The 22700-nt window shown below is 41.5% G+C and overlaps 1 protein-coding gene and 1 long non-coding RNA gene across 2 annotated transcripts; both read left to right on the top strand.

The window, feature by feature from the left end:
- Positions 1-1852: 1852 nt before the first annotated feature.
- On the top strand, positions 1853-11086 carry LOC120024610. Its single transcript, XR_005472876.1, has 2 exons — positions 1853-2281; positions 9843-11086. It is a non-coding gene; the product is annotated as an uncharacterized LOC120024610 (long non-coding RNA).
- Positions 11087-16986: 5900 nt separating this feature from the next.
- On the top strand, positions 16987-22617 carry zfp36l1b (zinc finger protein 36, C3H type-like 1b). The gene is made up of 2 exons (XM_038968013.1): positions 16987-17158; positions 19623-22617. The coding sequence occupies exons 1-2, from the start codon at positions 17108-17110 to the stop codon at positions 20679-20681; spliced, it is 1110 nt and encodes a 369-aa protein (XP_038823941.1). The 5' UTR covers positions 16987-17107; the 3' UTR covers positions 20682-22617.
- Positions 22618-22700: the final 83 nt, after the last annotated feature.

Genomic DNA, 22700 nt, shown 5'->3' on the forward strand with positions numbered 1-22700 from the left:
TGTGTGTGTGTGTGTGTGTGTGTGTGTGTGTGTGTGTGTGTGTGTGTGTGTGTGTGTGTGTGTGTGTGTGTGTGTGTGTGTTTGTGTGCGGGCTTGTGTGTGAAATTAGTGCCTTTGATATTTTAAGAAGAAATAAAAGCCTGTTATGTTAGATGAAGTGCCATTTAATATAGACAACATGGAGAATTCAATCAATCAGATTTTTATATGAATAAAGACTTGCTAAAGTGGCAAAATTCAGCATTTTGACATGTCCATCCATGCATCCTCTGTGACTTCTAGGAAGATTTCTCCAAGTTTTCAATATAAAGCCCTAGTTCTTTTGTTGCTTTGACAGTCATTACAGAAGATGACTATTCATTTCATGTGATTAGTGATTCACGTACGTCTGTCCCTCATTTTAAGGTCAACCCTGTTACGTGAACTGAACTCTTGTTTTAATATGGTGATTTTTTTTTTTTCAAATATTGTTTTCTGAAGAAACATTGAGCGTCTAATAGTCAAATCCTGGTGTAAACGCAGGTGAGCTGGTTCTACTCTTTTTGGCCATTTTCTGATGTTTAGTGGTGGAAATGTTTTAACAATTTAAATGTTAAAGTTTGCGTTCAATTGCCACACCCTGTTGCACACAACAAGCTTCCATTCCCCCTGTCACAAGGGGATTTATGGCTGATTTAAGATGAAAACTTGTTTTTTATTAAGTTAAATATGTGCTCTTTATAACAGAATGTTGAAATAAGTGAAATCAAACATTGTATTTTTTTTTACTACAAGTTACACTTCTCAAAAGGCACCGAATTGGTGAAACCACCCATAAATTGGTCTCCAGTCTCACCCGGAGAGAGACAATGAAATGGCAGTGGAAAAAGGAAGTAACACATTACATGACATATTTCCTTAGGGCCCCGAGCAAACCAACACTGTCCACACGAAGCTAGCTTCCTCTATCATGACCTGATGGTCATCTCTGTGTTTTGTCATAGCTAGTTTTCTTCCGTTTACTATTCTTTCTAACGATTCACTTTGAATGTCACTTCAAATTTTATTTGGATGGAAACTTAGTTTGTATAATCACTTGATTACTTTTCTTATCTCATACTACTTTGGACGTTAGGAAACATTTTGAACAGGCTTTCCTACTGGGCACAGGTGTCAATTCAACGTCTCTTCCACGTTGGTTCTTGGTCATTTTATTGAAATGACGTGGAAACAACGTTGATTCAACCAGTGCGTGTTGAATGGATTATAATGTACAAGGCCTTAAAGGGGAATTTCACCCTGGCTCTGCCACGACGTGTAGTCATTACTATATTAATAACATATGTTTTTATCATAAACATCACAATTATCTAAACCACTAGCTAGAACTAGCACATTTTAATTTCACTGGTAGAATCTGGAAGTTTCGACACCCTGTGGATTCGTCTGCTTATAGTGAACCACAAAGTCCAGCACTTATAGCGAATGCTGATACTGCCCGCTGATACTGCCCAAAAACTTCAATAATGGCATTGTTTACTATGAACGACCAACACACAGTAATGTGTGTGTGTGTGTGTGTGTGTGTGTGAGCGGGATTGTGTGTGAAATTAGCCTGTTATGTTAAATGAAGTGCCATTTAATATAGACAACATGGAGAATTCAATCAATCAGATTTTGCAATGATGAATGTTTATAAATCGTCTATGGTTGGTTAGTTGGTTCTCAGCCAGTCTCAGCTGGCTAGCAATCTTGCTGCCAATTTAGTGATGCTAGTTAGCTAACAGCAAGCTGACAATATTGAAATGTCCATGTTAGGAATGCTTAGCTAGCCAGTTTAATAGAGGTCAATACAATTAGTGGGGTGGTTAAATTGTGTATTGTTGTGTATTTTGTTGTAGGTGCTACAGAATCTGATTCCACCAACATGTGCTTTCAACCCCTAGCTCTGCACAATATGAAGTTAAGTTGGCCAAATATTTACAAGCTGATGGCTAAGACAGCTCAATTTAGAGTAAGCATGGTATAAACATTAATTGGGTAGTGTTTGTATGGTTTGTGTTGTGGTGTTACAGGTGGTTAGAGGTAGCCTGAGGACCACAGAGTACCTTCCAGACCAATTTAGTCTACCCCTCTTCTCTTCTTACCTTTTCTTTTTGTACAACTCAGGTTATCTGGAATCATTCCACGGTGTCCTGCTGAAAAATACCCCAAAACGGCGGCATTTTGAGTGCACAAGCACGAGGGAGCGGACACAGTTATGGAGCACAATGGGACAGAAACCAGCAAGTGACACTGAAAGGTATAAAATCAAGACTACAACAGTAATGGCACAACCGCCTCACTATTTTCTCTGCAGATTCTCAAAACACAATACAAAGACATGTCTACAAAGACATGTCTACAAAGACAAAGACATGTCTACAAAGTTCCACTGCAAAGGGCTACTATTGACAAGGATGTTTTCTTTCTTTCTTTCTTTAACCTTTATTTAACTAGGCAAGTCAGTTAAGAACAAATTCTTACTTACAATGACGGCCTACCAAAAGGAAAAAGGCCTCCTGCGGGGACGGGGGCCTGGGATTAAAATTAAAATAAATAAATGCAATATCAACATAGGACAAAACCCACATCACAACAAGATAGACAACACAACACTACATAAAGAGAGACCTAAGACAACAACATAGCAAAGCAGCAACACATGACACCACAAAATGGTAGCAACACACCATGGTAGCAGCACAAAACATGGTACAAACATTATTGGGCACATCAACAGCACAAAGATCAAGAAGGTAGAGACAACAATACATCACACAAAGCAGCCACAACTGTCAGTAAGAGTGTCCATGATTGAATCTTTGAATGAAGAGATTGAGATAAAACTGTCCAGTTTGAGTGTATGCTGCAGCTCGTTCCAGTCGCTAGCTGCAGCGAACTGAAAAGAAGAGCGACCCAGGGATGTGTGTGCTTTGGGGACCTTTAACAGAATGTGACTGGCAGAACTGGTGTTGTATGTGGAGGATGAGGGCTGAAGTAGATATCTCAGATAGGGTGGAGTGAGGCTAAGAGGGTTTTATAAATAAGCATCAACCAGTGGGTCTTGCGACGGGTATTTAGAGATGACCAGTTTACAGAGGAGTATAGAGTGCAGTGATGTGTCCTATAAGGAACATTGTCTGCAGATCTGATGGCCGAATGGTGAAGAACGTCTAGCCACTCGACAGCACCCTTACCTGCTGATCTATAAATTATGTCTCCGTAATCTAGCATGGGTAGGATCTGAATCAGGGTTAATTTGGCAGCTGGGGTGAAGGAGGAGTGATTACGATAGAGGAAACCAAGTCTAGATTTAACTTTAGCCTGCAGCTTTGATATGTGCTGAGAGAAGGACAGCGCACCGTCTAGCCATACTCCCAAGTACTTATATGAGGTGACTACCTCAAGCTCTAAACCCTCAGAGGTAGTAATACCATCTGTGGAAAGAGGGGCATTCTTCTTACCAAACCACATTACCTTTGTTTTGGAGGTGTTCAGAACAAGGTTAAGGGTAGAGAAAGCTTGTTGGACACCAAGAAAGCTTTGTTGTAGAGCATTTAGCACAAACTCCGGGGAGGGGCCAGCTGAGGAGTATAAGACTGTATCATCTGCATTTAAATGGATGAGAGAGCTTCCTACTGCCTAAGCTATGTTGTTGATGTAAACTGAGAAGAGCGTGGGGCCTAGGATTGAGCCTTGGAGTACTCCCTTGATGACAGGCAGTGGCTGAGACAGCAGATTTCCTGACTTTATACACCGCACTCTTTGAGAGAGGATGATCTGTCAAAGTCAATTGGCTGGGGGAGGTTTACAGACAGTACTTTGAGATGAGGAAGGGGTTTTTGGTTGTGCAAAGTTGTGCTTAGACAGTAAATATATTGTTGTGTATGAGAGCAATTGAAGTGCCATTTCTCCTCAATCTCCCATACACAACAATTCATACTGTGTAAGAACTGCCTTCCGAGGACTTTTAACACCTTCTTTATCCCCCCCTGCCCATTCACTTTGTTGACTGATCATTCCTCTCAAAAGCAGCTCCCAATGTCCCCTCATTGTCCCTAAACCCTACACTAGCTGGTCCCATTCAGTTGATACCTTTAACAACAAAGGCGTGTTGCCCTATGTCCCTTCCACAAAAAGTAGAAAATGCTAAGACCACAATCATGTCTTTCCAGGAGACGTGCAGTACCAGCAAATCTTCTGCAAGAGGAACAAACAGTTGGTGGTTAAGAAGCTCTACACCACTTTAAGCACAAAGAGTCTCAGCATCCTCAGCCCACCATTGCCAGTGTACCAAAGCCGGATAAAGGACTATGGCTGCGTTTACACAGGCAGCCAATTCTGATCTTTTTTTCACTAATTGGTCTTTTGACCAATCAGATCACTTCTGAAAAAGATCTGATGTGATTAAGACCAATTAGTGGGAAAAATATTAGAATTGGGCTGCCTGTGTAAACACAGCTAGTGTGGCTCAGCATAATACCATGAAGAGCAGGGGTCTCCAACTGTGTTCCTGGAGAACTACGTCCTGTAGGTTTTCGCTCCAACCCCAGTTGTAACTAACCTGGTTCAGCTTATCAACCAGCTAATTATTAGAATCAGGTGTGCTAGATTAGGGTTGGAGTGAAAACCTACAGGATGGTAGCTCTCCAGGAACAGGGTTGGAGAGGCCTGATGTAGAACCATCATTCAAAGAAATATGGATATTTTCTATCAATGTTCTAAATTTGTCTGCCCTTATGGATTCACAGAATATATGTAAATAAGCTTTACAGCGCTCTGTGGCATCAAACAGATGCTAGACATTCAGATACCCAAAGAATGTTTGTTTATTTGTCAAGATCTAAAATACAGGAGTGGGTACACTATTTCATGCTAACTCAAGAGAACTGGGTATTCAACAACAATGCTATGTGGTAAAACTAACATACACATTTCTTTATGAACAGTGTAGTACAGTTCAGTGTGTCCGAGTGTGTCTCAGGTGTAGACAGACAAGTGCAGAGAACAGTAGTTACATATTGTTACACACAGGGGTGAAAGTAGATTACATTTGTTACTGGTATGGGACACCCAACTGTATGGATTATTCTTTTTTTAATACACGCAAATATTATAGGGTAGCCTACGCTGCTGACACTGACAAACAGATCAATAAAAACAATGTTGTCTGATCCATATAATGGGCCTACGAAAAGGGGTGACACAAATACAATATGACGTCCATCTAACCTAGAGGAGGAAATTATTGCCCAAAAACAAACAAAAGTGGCACTGACCCAATGATAAAGACAGTGAATATGCACACTCACCGGCGATATGGCCGATGTTCTCCGCTGGTGCCAACAAGATAGGCTACTGTTGGCTGAATTAAATTAAGAATTTTGATAACTAAAAGACAAAATTGAGTTTTTTCATTGTCAACTCTTACAGCAATAGCCATTTGCTTTTCAAACAGTTTTTCGTGATCGTATTTTTAAATATTGCGATATGCCTGGCTGGGTCTCTGCTTTTCACTGACAGTCGCAACTCAACACTCATTTATTTGGTATTTGCAGCAAGCACTGCAATATAATTTGGATTTTAATTTGTAATTCACTGCAATATAATTTTGGCAATTCAATTTACTTTAGGGAAAGCTTAGCTTCCCCTAGACTTATGGACACGTCACATATGCCGTCCACTCACAAAATAATTTCAGCATACAAACCCCAACAGTGCACTAGCAATTTGATGAATGGAAAGAGACATCTGTTACTAAACACCAACATGAATTGTGTGATTGTCATTAGGCCTACACTTGCAGCCTGAATTAATGTATCCACTGTTGTCCACGTGCGCCTCGGTCTCGGCCACTCATCTCTGCCTTGTCGGCCACTCATCTCCGCCTTGATAAAATGTAAGTGTTCTCCTCAAACCACAACCCAATTTGGAGCATATACCACCCGGATTCCAGTCAATTCGCACATTTTTCATGCGGCTGACACGCAGTAATCTTAAATAATGGTATAAAAGCCTCTAGTTTTTTGGGCATGTTGTATTAATTGTGATAGGCTGACGTTTTACCATAACACCTTACTTTCACCCCTGGTTACATGAGGTAATGTGATTTACCCAAAGATTTTTGCAGACATCTTGTCTATTTCAAGTCTTCTCTCATTGATTGAGACATGTGGGTGTCCTCCTCAAAGTGCTTCGTGTCATGATGACAGAGACCTAGTCTCGATCAATGAGTGAGAAGACTCGAAATAGACATGATGGCACTGCACATATTGTTGGATTACTTATGGAGCAAAACCATTTTTGTTTTAATAACGGAGCAGTTCAAACTGACCCCCTGCAACTGGACACAGACATTTTATGAGACTCCTGTTTCCCCGAATGAACACAAAGACGGTATCAGTAAGGTTGCTTGAAAATTATCTGTGCTACAGCAAACAGTAACTATCTTGTAAATCTCAGTAATGGATACCAAAAATCTTTGGTTAAATCTGGTGTAAGAATCTTAAACTAAGATAAATGGTGATCAGCAGATGATGGGAGAGGTCATAATGAAATTGTCATTCGAAAAAAACACAGTAAGTTCAGGGAATACTTCTAAAACTGTGGGAGGAGTGTTATGATAGAGCTGCCATTCAACTCCTCATGAGTAATCTGCTTGAGTGGGATACATTTCATGGGATACAGTCCTGCTACAATGACACACAGGCAAAGGAATTCTGTTTCTGTATCTAGAATCTACTGCAGGAAGAAGCCCAGGCACCACATGAAATTGCCTTAAAGACAAAAAACTAAATAAATTATATTCTATTCTACAGTTTGAACAACAGTTGATCTGTGCCAGTGTAACATCAACATTAGGGTAAACTAGTTGAACATGCATACATGTGCACAGGCACTGTTACGCGGAGTGGAACAGGGGAACCCAAGAGCAGACTCAGACGAGGAGACTGGGATGAAGTAAACAAGGTATTCATTGAAACACAGGGGGCAGATGGAGTGCAGGTCAGGGGAAGCTCGGGCGAGTTGCTGGAAACCAGGTGCAGAGGCTGAGGCTGGAGCGAGAGGGGTTGAGACAGGGTAAGCAGGTCCGGAGGGGAATCCAAGGGAGTAGTAGAGTGGGGAATCCAGGACAGAGTAGCAGGATGACGAGACAGGGACTAGAGTCAGACTGGGCAGAACTGTAGCGGAGAGGAAAACAGCGTCAGACAAGAAAAACAGGCACAACAGGATAACAGGATCTGAAGAGTAACAAACGGCTAGAACCGTAGACTGGCTGAGCAGAGATTACGATCTGGCAGCGTGGAAGTGGCAGGGCTGAGTATTTGTAGAGGTCTTGATTATGGAACAGGTTGCAGCTGGTCGGGATCTGCTCTGACTCCAGCACAACTGTCTCCGCCCACACAATCACACACACAGAGAGAGAGGGAGAGGGAGAGTGGTACTGGGGGAGTGGCGGCAGGTCAAGGAGACACAGGATGAGCAGTAGAGGGCGGTGCAGGAGCAGATGTGACAGGCACAGAGATTACATTTACAACAATATCTAGCCTAATAGTGTCACGTGTGCTCCCTCTCCGGCCTCTAGGTCACCAGGCTGCTCGTTATGGCTCACACCTGTCACCATCGATGCGTGGACCCTTGCGTCATCAGACTCACCTGGGCTCCATCACTTCCCTGATTACCTTCCCTATATATGTTACTCCTGTTGGTTCCTTCCCCAGGCGTTACTGTTTCTGTTCCTGTGTCATGTCTGTGCGTTGTTTGTGTTTTCTTGTTTTGTATTATGTTACATTTATTTAAACACTCACTCCCTGAACTTGCTTGCCGACTCTCAGTGCACTCGTTACAAATAGAAAGAAATATGGCATAACCCTCAACAATTGAACAGTGACCGTACAAATGAGCATACTGTAGGTAGGTATGCAGACAGTATCTACCTACAGCCATGTCTATCAGGCATGCTTAGGCAAATATTCTTTATAGTAAACCAGCTTCAGTTTTAGAGATTTATAACTGTAAATTGTTGTATTATTATTTATCCTCATTGTTTGCTAGGTAACTTAGCTAGCTAGCTTGCTAGATATACAATACTTGTTATTTAAATCTGTTTGGAATCCTATCTTGCGTCATGCCTATAATTCTGTGAGATTGAAATGCATCCAAGGTAATAATCATAACTGATGTCAACCCTCGTCAATTATGTTACATAGCTAGCTAGTCAAATTATTTACAGTTGCTGATGTTACACTTGTTTGCTAACAAGTTACAGATACGAGCAGTGGTGTAAAGTACTTAAGTAAAAGTACTACTTAAGTCGTTCTTTGGGGTATCTGTACTTTACTATTTATATTTTTGAAAAATGTACTTTTACTCCACTACATTCCTAAATAAACACCCAAAGTACTTTCTACATTTTTAATGCTTAGCAGGACAGAAAAATGGTCCAATTCATGCACTTATCAAGAGAACATGCCTGGTCATCCCTAATGCCTCTGATCTGGCGGACTCACTAAAAACAATTGCTTAGTTTGTAAATGATGTGTCAGTGTCGGAGAGTGCCCCTGGCCATCCGTAAATTACACAAAGAAAAGAAAATTGTGCCGTCTGCTTTGTTTAATATAAGGAATTTGAAATGATTTATACTTTTACTTCTGATACTTAAGTAGATTTTAGCAATTACATTTACTTTTGATACTTAAGTAGATTTTAAACCATATACTTTTAGACTTTTACCTGAGTCAATTTTTATGAAGGTGTCTGTACTTTTCATCAAGCATGACAGTTGGGTATTTTTTCCACCACTGGATACAAGGCGTGGTGCATAACAAGTTAGCAGGCTCCAGGCTAGCCAACTCTAGGTAGCCAACTCCAGTCATGTGCTAACGTTTGCTGGTAAACCTAGCTTTAGGTGAATGGTTGTAAACATTGTAGCTTGCTGTTTAGTAGCTAGCCATATCTACCACTAAAAAGAGAAGAGGTTTAACAATCGAGATACAAAAGATATCTGATTATAAACCTCTTTTCTATTTTCTCTTATTTATTTTTATTTTTTACCCCCTTTTCTCCCCAAGTCAGTCTTGTACCATCGCTGCAATTCCCATAGTGACTCAGGAGAGGTGACGGTGTCTGTCAATTTCAGACCTTATGGCATTTTTCAAGGATGAGCATAAGAGCACTAAAAGGGGAGAAGACCCCTAAGTCTGGCCATGTGGAGAAGTGCAGCTATAGTGAAGGGAAACTTACCAGTTTGGTCAGGGCCAGCATGAGGGATAAAGTTGATCCTGTGTCAGTGAATAAGTTTGAGCATCTTAGCAATACAATGTGTTCTATACAGCTGTCAACATTCTATAAGAAAAGAGCCACTTAATCAATTACATAATCATTAATCAGATTACCCCGGACACCAGACTTAGATGAGTGATAACTCAGTTCTTGAACGGTATCATTGATGAGAATGAATCTAAAAATCTATTGACATTCAGAACTGACTTTGTTTAGACATCCAGCCTGTATTGTAGTTTCACGACCAGAGACAAATCTTCAGAGGCACAGTATTTATATTTTTGGAGTGGTACAGGCAGTCACACAGTCTTGATTTATAGGATCCTTCCCACGATATGATTGATATGTCAAGTGATAAATCCCAAGTTATCAATAAACAAATTCAAAGAAAAAACTGCACTAAATACTCTACAGCTGTAATGTCATCAACCAAATCCAACTTTATTTATACAGCGCATTTCTTACAACGAATGCATTTCAAGGTGTTCAAAGTCATGCATGGAAAGGCATGTGGCACTTAACATCCTTTCTCTTGGCAGGTCTCTATTGGTGACAAGGGGATTCTCTCTACCACATGGGAATGCCTCCGTGGACATCATCAGTGTAGCCATGCAACCAATTTTGGCAGTTCCCAATATCGGCCGTACAGATGTGGAGTGCGAGTGGAGGAAGCCAACCATGCCCAACCAGGTGCAGTCAGTTAGTGAAGGACCTGCACCCGGCTGAGGACTACAACCCTCTGTCCCGAGAGCCCACAGAGGAGGATCTTCAGTGGCTAAGGAACCGTCTCCGTGGCAGGTTCAGTGGAATATCATGTTTCCTTGAACCTGAGCCAGAACAACCTCTACCCTCTCTGTCATCATTGTCTGTACCGGACATTGTTAAAAAACAAGGGCACCTGAGGCATGGAGGCATCCTGGCTGGCATGATGCTGTCGGTGGAGAAGCAGGAGGCTATAGGGCAGATAACAGTTGGACAGAGCACCAACCCCAACTGGCACACCCAGAGGAAAGGGAGGTTGACGGCCAGCAATTATGGAACAGTGGTTAGGGCCAAGCGTGTTACTGCGTCGCTGCTAAAAAGGGTCCTTAGATCAGTCGTTGGATGAGGTGTTGTCTGTAAAGTGGGGCACAGATAATGAAGAGGAGGGCACCAGACCATCCAGTGAGGCATCAAGGCAAATGACCACATAGATGGATGTGCAGGAGTCAGGGATCACAGGGTCTTGGATCCGGTGTGCCTTGCCAGATGGTCTGGTGGACAACACAGCAGTGGTGGATTTCAAGTGTCCCTATGGTGGAAGGTACCTTACCATTGAAGAGGCAGTAAAGTCAAAGAATTTCTATTTCAAGGACGGAGGGTCTTACAGCCTCTGAAGACTGGCATTACTGGCACCAGGTCCAAGGTCAGCTCCACATCACTGGAAGGGACACCTGCTTCTTCGTTGTGTGTACCACCACATCTGACAGACTCATATTGCTCCTCTTGTCAGTACCCGTTTTCAGGGAAGACAATGGTCCAAAAATGTTCCACATAGTTCATACACACACACACTAGGCTCCCAGACTAGGTTATATTCCATACAAGTTTTGCTCAAAGCATCCAACTAAAGTAATGCAGTTAACGTAAGTTCAATCACAAAAGCTGGTCTGAGTGCATCTCAGTTTCATTCAGTAGTACAGAACAATTCACATTGTATTCTATCATGGGCACAGTGGGAATTTATATCTGTGATGATTAAATGATGTCTTTCCCTCAGAGTGAGAGAGTACATCACATCCAGGATACTTGCTGAGGGTGTGGTTAATCATTTCTCTTTCCCACCGGGAAATGACAGCTACAGACCCGAGTGTTGTCACTGGGTTTCCGGTCCACCCATCTGAAAGACAAAAAAAAAGTTACTTTTACTAGCTAGCTACGTTGATTACTAAAATGATAACATCTATACTAAAATACCATAACTCACAGACTTGACTATAGTAACGGTAAAATAGATTAGTCTTTGGTCTATCTGCACATCTACTATCCTACTATGTAGATTGGGATTTCTGCTGGGATGGAGGAATTATCTAGAATGCTCAACTAGATGATCAGGACAGTCTAGGGTACTACATGCCCGAAGAGGTGAAGTATTGTGATAAGCTATACGACTGTTCTTCTTATTCTACACTAATTCTCAAGAGGAAAGTTAAAATCCTCAGCCGTATGTGAGGTCACTGAGGAGGACCAACAGTGATAGGGGGATCGTCTGAAAGGGACTGACATGTAGGGATGTAACGTAAGAATTTTGGGCTATGGCCAGAAGATCACGATTTCCACATTCAGGTCCTAAATCTGTGGCATGCGATGTTTATGAAGGCAAAATTTCACTGCGGTGTCAGGCTAGTTTGACACATTGTCTACTAGCCGAATCTGAAAGGTACTAGCCTCGGGCTAGCTTAATTTCTATCTCTGCTGATATTTCTAACTGACTTCACAGGTCATTTGATTAGTCATGTACAACAGATGCACTTGTGGAACAAAACCGTTTCTGGGTTTTGTATGGGGAAAACATTGAGCCCACAAGTCCTTTGTGAGCTAGCTAGCCAACTTTAGAAAATGTAGCTAACTAGCCAACCAAGGTGCCAAACTAGTTAGCCCACCAGGCCATATTTAGCTAGCTAGCTAACATTAGTTAACCGTTTGTGTAATCACACACACACACGCTATCAGAGAGAATATTGTTGAACGGAATCATGCAAGCGCTGTTCAGTTTTTCATCAGTTGAAAAAAATAAGCATTTGCTTCAACTTAAAGTCCCCCAAAGACCATACTGACACACATGGCTTTTCTTTGAGGTGTGTTTGAACCCACAACAGGTAGTCTAAAATGTCAGGTTAGAAATCAGATTTCAAAGTATCTGAAGTTAGCTGAGGAATTCAGCTATCAGACCTCTTCCATGGTGATGGTCACCCTTGAAACAACACCCTCAATAGCTTCCTCCTCTGGTTTTTGACATTCAGGAGTAGGCTATGTTTGTGATCCATTCAGATATATCCTGGCCTTGGTTTGTCATAAACAATTTTCAGTGGGAATTTAGTGCATATTTTGGAAAGCTCGTGTTGGGTCATTGACGGACGCATATAGCCACTTTGTAAATAATATGCACATCATGGATACTTACCTCTATGCCTATGGAACCAACAGCCAAGACAGCCTAATCACAACTTTGAGGCCCCTGTAATGAATTCTAAAGCATCAAAAAGGCAAGATGGAGACAAATCATGAAGAAATAAACATTCATTTTACTGGAAGACAGAGAAAAACAATTTAAAAAAATTATCGACCAAAACTCGAAAGGATATACAGTGCCTTGCAAAAGTATTAATCCCCCTTGGCATTTTTCCTATTTTGTTGCATTACAAACTTTAATTTAAAATTATTTTTATTTGGATTTCATGTAATGGACATACACAAAATAGTCCAAATTAGGTGAAGTGAAATATAAAAAATTACTTGTGTCGAAAATAAAAAAAAATGTAAATGGGAAAAGTGGTGCGCGCATATGTATTCACCACCCTTGCTATGAAGTCCCTAAATAAGATCTGGTGCAACCAATTGCCTTCAGAAGTCACTTAATTAGTTAAATAAAGTCCACCTGTGTGCAATCTAAGTGTCACATGATCTGTCACATGATCTCAGTATATATACACCTGTTCTGAAAGGCCCCAGAGTCTGCAACACGACTAAGGAAGGGGCACCACCAAGCAAGCTGTCACGACTTCCGCCGAAGTTGGTCCCTCTCCTTGTTCGGTCGACGTCACCGGCTTTCTAGTCACCACCAATCCATGTTTCATTTTCGTTTTGTTTTGTCTTCATTGTACACACCTGGTTTCCATTCCATAATCAATGTTCCTTATTTAACCCTCTGGCTTCCCCTTTTGTTTTGTGCGTGATTGTTTTTGTCAAGTGGTTCCGTGTATGTGATCTGGATTGTTTATGTTTATCCTTGTAGGATTATTGTTGATTTTGAGTAAATATCGTGGCTTTACTCATACCTGTGTCCTGCGCCTGACTCCGCCTTATTCCATTCACCTAGAACATTGACACAAGCAGCACCACGAAGACAAAGGAGCTCTCCAAACAGGTCAGGGACAAAGTTTTGAAGAAGTACAGATCAGGGTTGGGTTATAAAAAAATATCAGAAACTTTGAAGATCCCACGGAGCACCATTAAGTCCATTATTAATAAATGGAAAGAATATGGCACCACAACATACCTGCCAAGAGAGGGCTGCCCACCAAAACTCATGGACCAGGCAAGGAGGGCATTAATCAGAGAGGCAATAAAGAGACCAAAGATAACCCTGAAGGAGCTGCAAAGCTCCACAGCGGAGATTGGAGTATCTCTCCATAGGACCACTTTAAGCCGTACACTCTACAGAGCTGGGCTCGACTGTAGAGTGGCCAGAAAAAAAGCCATTGCTTAAAGAAAAAAATAAGCAAACACGTTTGGTGTTCGCCAAAAGGCATGTAGGAGACTCCCCAAACACATGGAAAAAGGTACACTGGTCAGATGAGACAAAAATGTCGTTTTTGGCCATCAAGGAAAATGCTATGTCTGGTGAAAACCCAACACCTCTCATCACCCTGAGAACACCATCCCCACAGTGAAGCATGGTGGTGGCAGCATCATGTTGTGGGGATGTTTTTCATCGGCAGGGACTGGGGAACTGGTCAGAATTGAAGAAATGATGGATGGAGCTAAATACAGGGAAATTCTTGAGGGAAACCTGTTTCAGTCTTCCAGAGATTTGAGACTGGGACGGCGGTTCATCTTCCAGCAGGACAATGACCCTAAGCATACTGCTAAAGGAACACTTGAGTGGTTTAAGGGGAAACATTTAAATGTCTTGGAATTGCCTAGTCAAAGCCCAGACATCAATCCAATTGAGAATCTGTGGTATGACTTAAAGATTGCTGTACACCAGCGGAACCCATCCAACTTGAAGGAGCTGGGGCAGTCTTGCCTTAAAGAATGGGCAAAAATCCCAGTGGCTAGATGTGCCAAGCTTATAGAAACATACCCCAAGAGACTTGCAGCTGTAATTGCTGCAAAAGGTGGCTCTACAAAGTATTGACTTTTGGGAGGGGGGGTGAATAGTTATGCACAAGTTTTTTTGTCTTATTTCTTGTTTGTTTCACATTAAAAAAATATTTAGCATCTTCAAAGTGGTAGACATGTTGTGTAAATCAAATGATACAAACCCCCCAAAAATCAATTTTAATTACAGGTTGTAAGGCAACAAAATAGGAAAAATGCCAAGGGGGGTGAATACTTTCGCATGCCACTGTATTGCTACATCAGCCTTTCTCAAAACCTGGTCCAGCGCCTGTCCATGGAGGAATACTTGCTGGCCTGGGGCATATTTGTCTTGAATATGACAGCATATTTGAATCGAATAAATACTTGACATATGCCTACTTGCGCAATGCGCTGAACTATGCATTCTGCAGTCTAGGTTGAAGGTTGGATATATTTTGAACCTAGGCTGCAGTAAACAAATTGTGTTGACATTATGAAGTGTAGCTACACCAAACACACACAACAATGAACACCAAAAGGTTATTCGAGGAACCATTAAAGGGGGTCTTTGAATAATCCTTTTAAAGAGGTTTCAATTTGAAGAATCGCTAAAATATATTCCAGAAATCCTTTCTTTTTAGTGTGGCGCGGGACTGCTGCTGGGACCCGCAAGTGACAATGATTTATCAAGCAAACATACAATTGCCGCTTTCAAGATGTAGACATGGATCACATGCGTAAATTGATGAGGTCACATCTGAGCCAAACTCTGCTCAAATTCGAGGATTAGGTTACTTCCCCTGAAAATCTGATCCGCGCCAAATGATGCGTAATCCTTGTCACGGGTTATCGAGGATAAACTATTGCGCGCTCGTTTGAATGAGATGCGCCTTTCCACACTCTGGCTGTTCAGCAGAAAAAAATACACTCTAATAATTAAAGGTTCCTGGAGGTTCCTTTAGGGGTTCTTCAAATTGAAACTGTGGGGGAACCCCAATAAATTCTTCGAAGAATAAAAGGGGATGTTAATTGGTTGATGTTAATGTGTTGATGTTCTCCGTATCCATAGCCAGAATGACTGTGCAGAGCATGGTGATCGAACAGGTTTCCAGTTATATTCATGTGTATGGAGTTTGAAGTCTGTGAATCCCAAATAATAGTAATTATACAGATGATTAACAAAACATGCACACTACAGTATTCATACCTTGTTTTTTGTGGTAAATGGGAATGTAAAAAACTGTTTTGATAATGGTTTTCATACACATACCTTGTCCATAATGTAGAGGCCTATGGGATATTCATTGAAGAGGTAAGAGAGGAATATGGTAAATGTGATCTGCATAATAATATACCAATACCTATTGACATACCTTTGTATGCCTCCTCGTCTTCATACCTGCAGACACAGACACAAAGGTGAGCAGTTTAGTCATCTGCACTCAATACAGCTAGCCTTCAACATATTCTTACCTCTTTGTTGATTGATATCCATTGACTTGTGTCCATTTTCTGTTTTAGAAAGATTTGCACAAATATGAAAAGATGGTATCATCATAAAACAATATCAATTTAGATCATACAAGGGACACACCTTACCTTAAATTGAGGAGACTTTACATATTTCATTTAAGTGCCAGACCTACTGTACTTTCAAATCCAAATTTTTCAGTTGAGTAGTTAGGTTCTTGCAAGAACCCCCACCAACTAAGGAGGTTTCTCGATTAATCCCACCTCCTGTGGGGTTCTTGGAAGAACCTATTGGGGGCAATTTTCAGTGCCAAGAATCCTAAGGTTCTTTGAAGAACTTTGAGGATCTTAGAAGAACCCTTGTTGATCCCCTCATTTTTAGTCTCCCCGAAACTCAGCGAGATGGCAGTGAAGACGTTAATCCCCTTTTATTCTACCTTTTTATGTGAGACCAGCTTCTTCTCTCTTGCTGCAACAAAATATAAATGTTGCAGCAGACTGGCTGTTAAAAACACCTTGAGTGTCCCTCTTTCCCCCCGAGGTTTGAACTGCTGGTTTCCAGGAGACAGACACACCCGTCTCAATGATTAGGTGAGTCAAACATCTTGTACTATTCAATTTTTTTTGTATATATCGATAGAAGGAAAGATGTATTTGTTTATAAAGATTCAGTTGTTACATTGTTTTTATTGACAGCACAGGTAATATGATTGTGTATAACGACTCAGTTATTTCAGTATTGTCTTGTCATTTATAAACAGACAGCCCCAGAACACAGCCCATAAACAGAGCCCCTGAAGACCACCCATGAAGAAAGCACAGAGAGCGACACTGTCCATGACTCCAACACAGACAGACACAGGCAGGCAAAAAGATAGACAGACAAACAAAGAGGAAGCCAAGTAAATACATAATTCATTAATTTTTATAAAGAAAAAGCGAGTTTCCATAATGTTTAACCAAAGCGGTCCCCAGAGGAATAAGGTCATGGCTTGCTGGTCCCTGGGCCAAAAAAGTTTGAAAAAGGGCTGTTCTGACTAGCAAGAAATAAGTGGTGAGGGCGAGACAGTTACTTGTGTCAATCACACTCAGGCCCCTCCCAGCAGACATAACCATGCATAGAGCTTTTAAAAGGGAACTGCGCACAACTGTTGCAGGACAGAGGGGGCTCTCTGCAGGGCAGAAAGAACACTTCAATCTGGACTTACCACCAGCCCTGTGCTTTAGATAAATTATTTTATATTTACTTTACAATATCCACTCAACAAAAATGACTGCAAGTATCGTTTCTCCTTTATTCGACTACAACGAAATGAACAAGGTAATGAATGTGTATTGCTTGCTTCGAGCTGAGGGCTAGCTAATTGCTAGCTAACTTGGCTTCGCCTAGTTCATTTAACTTTTTCGGGATTGTTCAGCAAACGTTAGCGAGTGTTCTATGCACGTTTTGGATCATAAGTAACAAACTGATGACAAAGTATAAAGTGTTTACTGGCCGTTAACAATTCAGTACTTTAATAATTAGCTAGCTTACCAGGCAACGTAAGTTATCGCTGCTTCTGTCACATGTTTTTTTTCTTCTGGTCTTGAGTAGTTAGCGTCGCGAATGTATAATTTATTTTAAATGTTGGTATATGATTATTTATTAACTAAGTGATCGCGAAAATGCAGCACGTAGCTATCTATGAGTTCACATCCCATGACATGCCAGCTATTTGGTTGAAAATGTGCAACAGGCGGATTCAACCCTAGCTGCTACTAGTTTTCTTGCAACAATTTACGCGCTTGTGTGTGCAAGCTGTGCTGTCTCGCACGGATAACGTTATGGAAATCTCACACACAGTACGAATTGTAAACAGTTGTGCCTACGTTTGAAAATATTGTCTACAAAGGTTACATGTCAGCATTTGACTACTGTGTATCTATATAGCTATTGCTTTTGAATTAGATTACCCGATGTTTACTGGTTATCGTTTTTAATCTATTGTATTATCTAAGATGTCTAACTATGTAAAAGGCATTGGTGCCTATCACTAGGTAGTGCTTACCAGTTTTGCTGATTTCTAATCAATCACAGCACGTTTTTGGACACTCAGCAGTTATTACCCGATTAAGTACAATACCATTGGAAATTCATGTTGAAAGGTCATTTTATATTCTTAACTTAAATTGAAATGCTGTCGCTGCTTAAAAAAATACATTTTGATAAATAGCCCAATGTCAAGAGTTTAAAATGTCCAAATCAATAACCAATATGCAGAAAAGGTGAAACAGAAAGTACTATATTTATCTACACATATATGTGAAACAACAGTAATAATATTACATGTTTTTTTTAAACGAGCACATTATCACTGTTGGAGGACAAACTGCAGAAAAGTGAGCTACATTTTGGAATGTTGCATTTTTGATAGACGTCACCAAAAGAAAAGAAATGCAACACTGTTGTCAATACTCATATCGATTGTCATGTTAAAATCAATTAGATTCAATTAGCTAGAGGGGGGAAGATGAGTTTTCACGTCCTGTTAACTAACACCGCTCAAAAAGCCACTCGTAATCTGGAAATAATGTGTACATCACTTGTTGTTAATCACTTCCATCGATATTACGCTGAAATCAATAGAACAGGGGTAAACGTTTGGAGTGTAGTGCTGTTTAAATTAACACTTCAAAGGCCACACCGAAACATGGAATAACCTATACATGGTTGGTTAGATGAGGACTTTTGGAATGTCTGACGTTGATTTGACTTGACATTGGAAGAAGTTAAATGAGTGACAATGTTGCAACAGTTTAAGTAGGAAACATACTATCATCTTAAATTGACATGTTGAATTATTTTGACATATTAAATGATTTTATATTGTGCCAATTTCCCCTAATGTGGACTGTTTGTTTTACTACCTTAAACAAGCTTGCATTTTCAACCAATTAAGTTGAGTGGAATTATACATCCTTTTTACCTCAGATTGGTAGGCGTCATACTGGCGTATTTGGAAATAGCCACGGGACGGTTTTTCAATACTGTTGAAAGGCATACCTATCCATCCAGACATTTGTATCTACTTTAAGTAAATACCTGTAGTCAACTTGTGCAATACCTTGAGATAGAAGATAAAATTCATTTCACTGGTCACAATTTTTCATTTTGAAGTTAACAGGTAGTCAGTCCACCAGTCTCTTGAGTCACTCACTGTTGTGCAGCCAGGTGATCTAGTTACCGTGTAGAATTCAAACCAAAATCTTTACCAGCTAGATATCTTATAACTATTAAGTTACTGTCTAAAATGTGCTAAAATGCTCTGCAGTTCAGCATTTGGTTTGCTAATTTAGTAGCTAGTTAGCCATCTTGCTAAGTGGTTAACCATTTAGAGTGTTGGGAAACATGCTCTCAATCACAATGTATCTAGGTGCTTTAGATTAGAGCCTCTATAGCATCTGTGCAGCAGCCTGAGGGTTTGCGGTCCGTACTATCACTGTCGCGCCAACATGCTATGGCCATAATTGTTTGGCAGTGCTTTTTATTTGATTGACAGCTAGTTAGAGTAAACGGATTGCACTATTGTCTTTAACTTGTGACTTTGGAGACCAGTCTTTCTATAGTGCTGTTGAACTAGTAAGTATATCATTAAGATTCTGGATCTGCTTTTGTAATGAGTCTGGACTGTAACCTAACACGGCTAGCTCCAAACTTTTTGGGAGAAATTGACTAGGGGTGTTTATTTCAGTACTGATTGACATGGACACTTTTTTATTAAGCATGACTGTTCTTTTCTTTGCAGAACAATAAGATGTTTAACTACAACAACAATACTTTCGGTGGGCCCCACTCCACATCTGTCCCAGTCTGCACTGGTGCCAACAACCCTCCCTCTTGCCCCCCCACTGGTTCCCTGCTGGACAGGAAGGTAGTGGGGGCCCCCTCTGCAGGGGGTAGTGGGCTGTTCCAGCGCCGCCACTCGGTCACCCTCCCCAACGCCAAATTCAACCAGAATCAGTTCATCAACAGTCTCAAGGCTGACCCCTCCTCGCTCCTGATTGGTGGTGGCAGTAACAACAAGGAGAACCGCTTCCGGGACCGCTCCTTCTCCGAGACCGGGGATCGCCTCAAGCCGGGAAGCCAGCTCCAGTGCCTTGGCGGCGGGCAGGGCCAGCAGCAGCAGCAGGTCAACTCCAGCCGCTACAAGACGGAGCTGTGCCGGCCTTTCGAGGAGAACGGCACTTGCAAGTATGGCGACAAGTGCCAGTTTGCCCACGGCATGCACGAGCTGCGTAGCCTGAGCCGCCACCCAAAGTACAAGACGGAGCTGTGCCGCACCTTCCACACCATCGGCTTCTGCCCCTACGGCCCGCGCTGCCACTTCATCCACAACGCAGAGGAGCGCCGCGGCCCGCCGCCACCGTTCTCCACGTTCAACAAGATGGAGCGCCCCCGTCTCCAGCACAGCTTCAGCTTCGCCGGCTTCCCCAGCCAGGGCGGTCTACAGGACAGCCCCACCTCGGTCACCCCGCCACCCATCTTCTCCACAGAGGACCTGGGCGAGTGGCCCATCAACCCCTTCACCTACTCCAGCCAGGAGTTGGTCAATCTGTTTGGCCCGAGCCTAGTAGGGGGGCCCCCTGTCTTGGAGCCCAACCTGCTGGCCCCGGCGCCGCACTCCCCCACTACCCCCTGCTTCTTCCGGCCCATGTCGGAGTGTCCCCCCAGCCCCCCGGACTCTCTCTCCGACCAGGAGGGCTACCAGAGCAGCCTCGGCAGTCAGAGCGGTTCCGAATCCCCCAGCCTGGACGCCTCGCGCCGTCTGCCCATCTTCAGCAGGCTCTCCATCTCTGATGATTAGAGAGCCTACACCCCCAGTGCCTGGGATGGATGCATGGAGTGAGAAAGAGAAAGTGAGTGCCTGTCTCCCCACGGTCCTGTCCCCCTTGTCTCCTGGCCTTGTTTACAACCCAGAAGTGGACATGATTCTCTGTAGCAGTGTTGTAGCCACTGAGTCCAATCAGAACTCAGCTACCCTATCCCCCCCCCCCCATCTCAGATGACTCCAATTAGCCAAAAGAGGTGTTTTTGTTTTACCCAAACAATCATTCAGCCAAGTGGTCACTCAAGAATCGTGAGTAGCAAGTTGGCAATGGGTGAAGTGCTACAATAATGGTGAACAGTAGAAATCAGAGGGGATGGATAAGGTCTGTGGGAAGTTTCAGTATGTCCCAAGGCAGGATTCCCCTGTCGTTTTGTGTGTAGCGGTGCTGCATATCTTCACTTTGCCATTGCTGCCTGTGCCACAGCTATCTTCAGACATCCCATGCTTTTTCGTCTCGAGGACTTGTGACAAATTCGTGCGCCATTTTTTTTTTAAAGGGTCACATTTCTCTTCAAGTTAAACCATCAAAAAAATGATTGGACTACCAGATTAAATGAAGTGCCTTGGTGTTGTCCGATCAATGTGCGGGACTACAATTGTTACTTTTCCCACGTCCTAATGATTGCAAAAAAAATCTATATTTTCCGTATTTTTTTTTTTAATAAAAAAATATATATATTATGAGGACTGGACAAACACACAGGTGTTTTAAAAAAAAATTAGAATCAGGGGCTGGAAGAATTCTTTTCTTTTGGTGCTACTAAGAACCCTTAGTAAATGTCTGTTTGGTTTCTTTAGTTGTGTGGAAGGAGTAGGACTGTTCATCAATGTAAACTGGTCGTTCAACATTCATATTTGAGCTTGGCCTGTCCCCCCCTGTTCTCCTAGCTCCCACTCGGCTCAATAGCTGACTGAGATGTCACCGCTGTCAAATCACATGAGCGCCATGCTCTCCCATCGATTCCACCTTGTTCAACTATATTGTTTTGTCAAACCTTCAAACGGAAGGTTTGCTTGTCACTGCTTATTTAACTTATCAAAATGTATTTATTGCTGATCTTAAAGCATTTTTTTTTTTTTTGTATTTATCTGGATAATGAAACGATAGAATATATTTTCTTTTATGTTAAATTATGATCTTCCGTATTAATCGTAAGATTGTGAAGACTTTTTTTTTTTTTTTTTACAGGTAATATATTATACTGCAATTACATTTTTTGTTTTGTAACTACACTTTGATTTATTTTGAAAGTGAATCTTAATTTAAATACAAAAATGCAAATGTTTTGCATTTATATTTATTGTTTTTCCTCTTCCCTGATATTGGACTGCGGTTTTCAGGTTCTCTATTTTGATGTCTTAATTTCTCTTCCAGTTGTGGGCTGCAGCAGCTCTCGAAGGCCCTCTAGAATGTAGATGAAGTTGAGTAACAGGCCTCTTCCTGTTATTTCACTGTCCTTTTGACTGGGAAAAATATACATTTTAGTATTTAAGAAGTCACTTAGCCTATATAACCAGCATTTATGCTGTAAACGACAAATAGAAAGCTCTTATTTTAATTAGTTATGGACGCTCACCTATTCCGCAATACCATGCATACATTTACTAGCACTTTTAGTTGATGTGTTATTGGACCACTCGTTCCCATAAGTGCCTATCAATACATTCCAGGTATCCCCAAGCGTTGTGCCTTTATCACATGCTTTATAACACAGCAGATTTAAGGCCAAACTTGTAGTTAAGTATAAAGGTTAACAGGATTGACGCATGACATGAAAAGCAACAGTTGAATGTATTCTTTATAGCAGCTGTTGCTGTTCACTACAGTAATTTCATTGTTCTCATGTATTTTTTTTAATGACAGATTGCAGTTTAAACGTAACTAATAAAACCCATATTTCTATTGAACGTATGTCTTCCTGATTGACGAGGGTTGTTTGTGGCCGAGGTTGGCAACATTTTCGTTGTATTTATTATCACTGTTTATGTAATGAT

Source organism: Salvelinus namaycush, chromosome 29, assembly GCF_016432855.1.
Source record: "Salvelinus namaycush isolate Seneca chromosome 29, SaNama_1.0, whole genome shotgun sequence".
In the NCBI taxonomy this organism is placed as follows: Eukaryota; Metazoa; Chordata; class Actinopteri; order Salmoniformes; family Salmonidae; genus Salvelinus; species Salvelinus namaycush.

Excerpts from the sequence above, each read along its gene's own strand:
- zfp36l1b (XM_038968013.1), top strand. The coding sequence starts at position 17,108 with ATGACTGCAAGTATCGTTTCTCCTTTATTCGACTACAACGAAATGAAC. Across the intron at positions 17,159-19,622 it reads ACTACAACGAAATGAACAAG|AACAATAAGATGTTTAACTA; the intron begins GTAATGAATGTG and ends TTTTCTTTGCAG.